The sequence below is a fragment of the Penaeus monodon genome, chromosome 33, assembly GCF_015228065.2.
Source record: "Penaeus monodon isolate SGIC_2016 chromosome 33, NSTDA_Pmon_1, whole genome shotgun sequence".
In the NCBI taxonomy this organism is placed as follows: Eukaryota; Metazoa; Arthropoda; class Malacostraca; order Decapoda; family Penaeidae; genus Penaeus; species Penaeus monodon.
This window is the reverse complement of record NC_051418.1, coordinates 21,690,213-21,692,138: the sequence shown is the minus strand read 5'-3', so window position 1 is coordinate 21,692,138 and position 1,926 is coordinate 21,690,213. Positions and strand designations below refer to the sequence as shown.

At 44.1% G+C, this 1,926-nt stretch overlaps 1 protein-coding gene across 1 annotated transcript in view; it reads right to left on the bottom strand.

Annotated features, from left to right (window-relative positions):
* LOC119594143 overlaps window positions 1-1,060 on the bottom strand; it is a gene marked incomplete in the record, with an annotated part of 99,462 nt that extends 98,402 nt beyond the window's left edge. The window contains 1 exon segment of the mRNA XM_037943210.1: window positions 928-1,060. Coding sequence (XP_037799138.1) covers window positions 928-981 — 54 coding nt within the window.
* Between the last annotated feature and the right edge of the window lie 866 nt (window positions 1,061-1,926).

The following is a 1,926-nucleotide window of genomic DNA, read 5'->3' as shown; positions in this document are numbered from 1 at the left end:
AGACTCACTACAGGTAACATCTCTTTTTTTTAGGTAAACACTTGACCTCACTGATGTTTTTTTTTTTATATTTACTGTTTCTTTTTATATTAATTCATTATTTACTAATTCATATACAACGATATCACATTTTCTTCTTAATATATAAAGATAAACACACCTTTTACCATTCCCTGCTAAAATAAGATATAGGTATGTAATCAAAATAAAATTGAAAACGAAAGCAAAAACGTACATAAACAACTTTCAAAACGACAAAAGACTGTGTAAAAGTTCTTTTAACATCTGTAAACCTATAGCATGCAAAGAAACGTTTATATGTTTTTATTATTCATCCCTCAGCAGCTGATTCAACTTGGTCATTTGATGATAAGCATGTTTATAACATGATTAAAGATCCCGATCACAAGTTTGGTGTCACTTCAGTGGACACTTGTTTATTTGCAAATTCAACTTCTTTAAAACCATATTTACTTGCCCAAACATCTTCAAAGGCATCGGAAAAATTGCAGCAACAGCTTCAACTTTTCGAAATGAACAACGTGATAATAACTTTTGTTAGAAATGTAAATGAGAGAAATAGGCCTACGAGAGGCTCCTGCGTCTGAGCGCGTTCGGCGAGCGAACTCCTGCACGGGGCCTCCAGCCCCTCTCCCTCGAGCACTGCAAGCACAGGGATGCCCACAGCCCTTCCCCGGGGGCGCCACGAGGGTGCAGAGCCCCTCGAAAGCGAGTGAAAGTGTAGTCTCTCGACGGCGCCGCCCGCAAGCACTCCCCTGACAAAGGCCTTCCTCGCCTGGACTTCTCCCCCCTCTAGGCCTACCTCCTGGAGGATTCCCCTTGCCGAAAAAAACATACCACCTTATTTCCACTTTGCTAGCACCGGTCTCGCCCTATGTCATAGCACACGAGTTCCAGTCCACGTACCGTTCTGATTCCCGAGGCGAGGATGGTTCCTCCGCCCGTCGATCGAGACGCCATGTTCGCGACTGCCTAAACGTCACGTCCCCGGCGCGCGTCCTCCTCCGGGACCCTCTCTCTCACGGCTCTGGCGTGCTTCCCGCCGCCGCGCTAAATACAAATGGACTTATCTCATTTATCTTGGGGTTTAATAGGCGAAATCGACGGAGTTGTGGTAGTGTTAGCCCGTCTTTTAAGGAACTGTGCGAAGGAAAGAGACGTCTGTGTCGAGCGGGTGTGTTAATGGCTGATGGGAAAAAATTCTGAGCCTGCGTTTACCAATGCCATTTAGAGGTCCTTGGTCGTCACGTAGGCAATGAGATAGAGTATATTGATTTTCTGGAGAGGATTCAGAATCCCTCATCTGGCCCGTAATGTGTCCGCTGGTGTCAAAAACAGCTAAATTTTGGGGCCGAGACCACGCGGTTATATAATGGTTCGATCTAAGACATTATGTAGAGGCCGGCGTCGTCTGCCTTGGACCATTTTCCATTTCTCAGCCTTTTTTAGGGGTGTGTCTATAGCATTACATACGGTTTCTACAATATACGATATTACTCACTCTATGATACATTTTATAGCCATATTATGGTATAAGTAACTTCAATTAACATCGGATCTGTGTGGAAACATATATAAGCATTCGCATCAATAGTGTATATTCTCCGACTCGTGTATAATGCATAAAGACATATTCCTCGCTACGACGGGAAGTGGAAGCGTTTTCTTCCAATTTTTAAACAACGAAAGACAGGTTTCTCCCACAGGCTTGTGAGACAGAGCAGGTGCTTGTCTTGCAATAAAAGCAGCTGCCAGGGATAGCTTTTGTACTAGACTGTTAAGGATGAGAACAAAAGAACAGACAGCGGCCGTGCGGTGGTGCGTGTGGCTTGCATCTTGGAGTATTATTTTCCGATATCTACTGTAAAGGCTGCAAATGCGGGTCTTTTGCCACTTTTCATATCT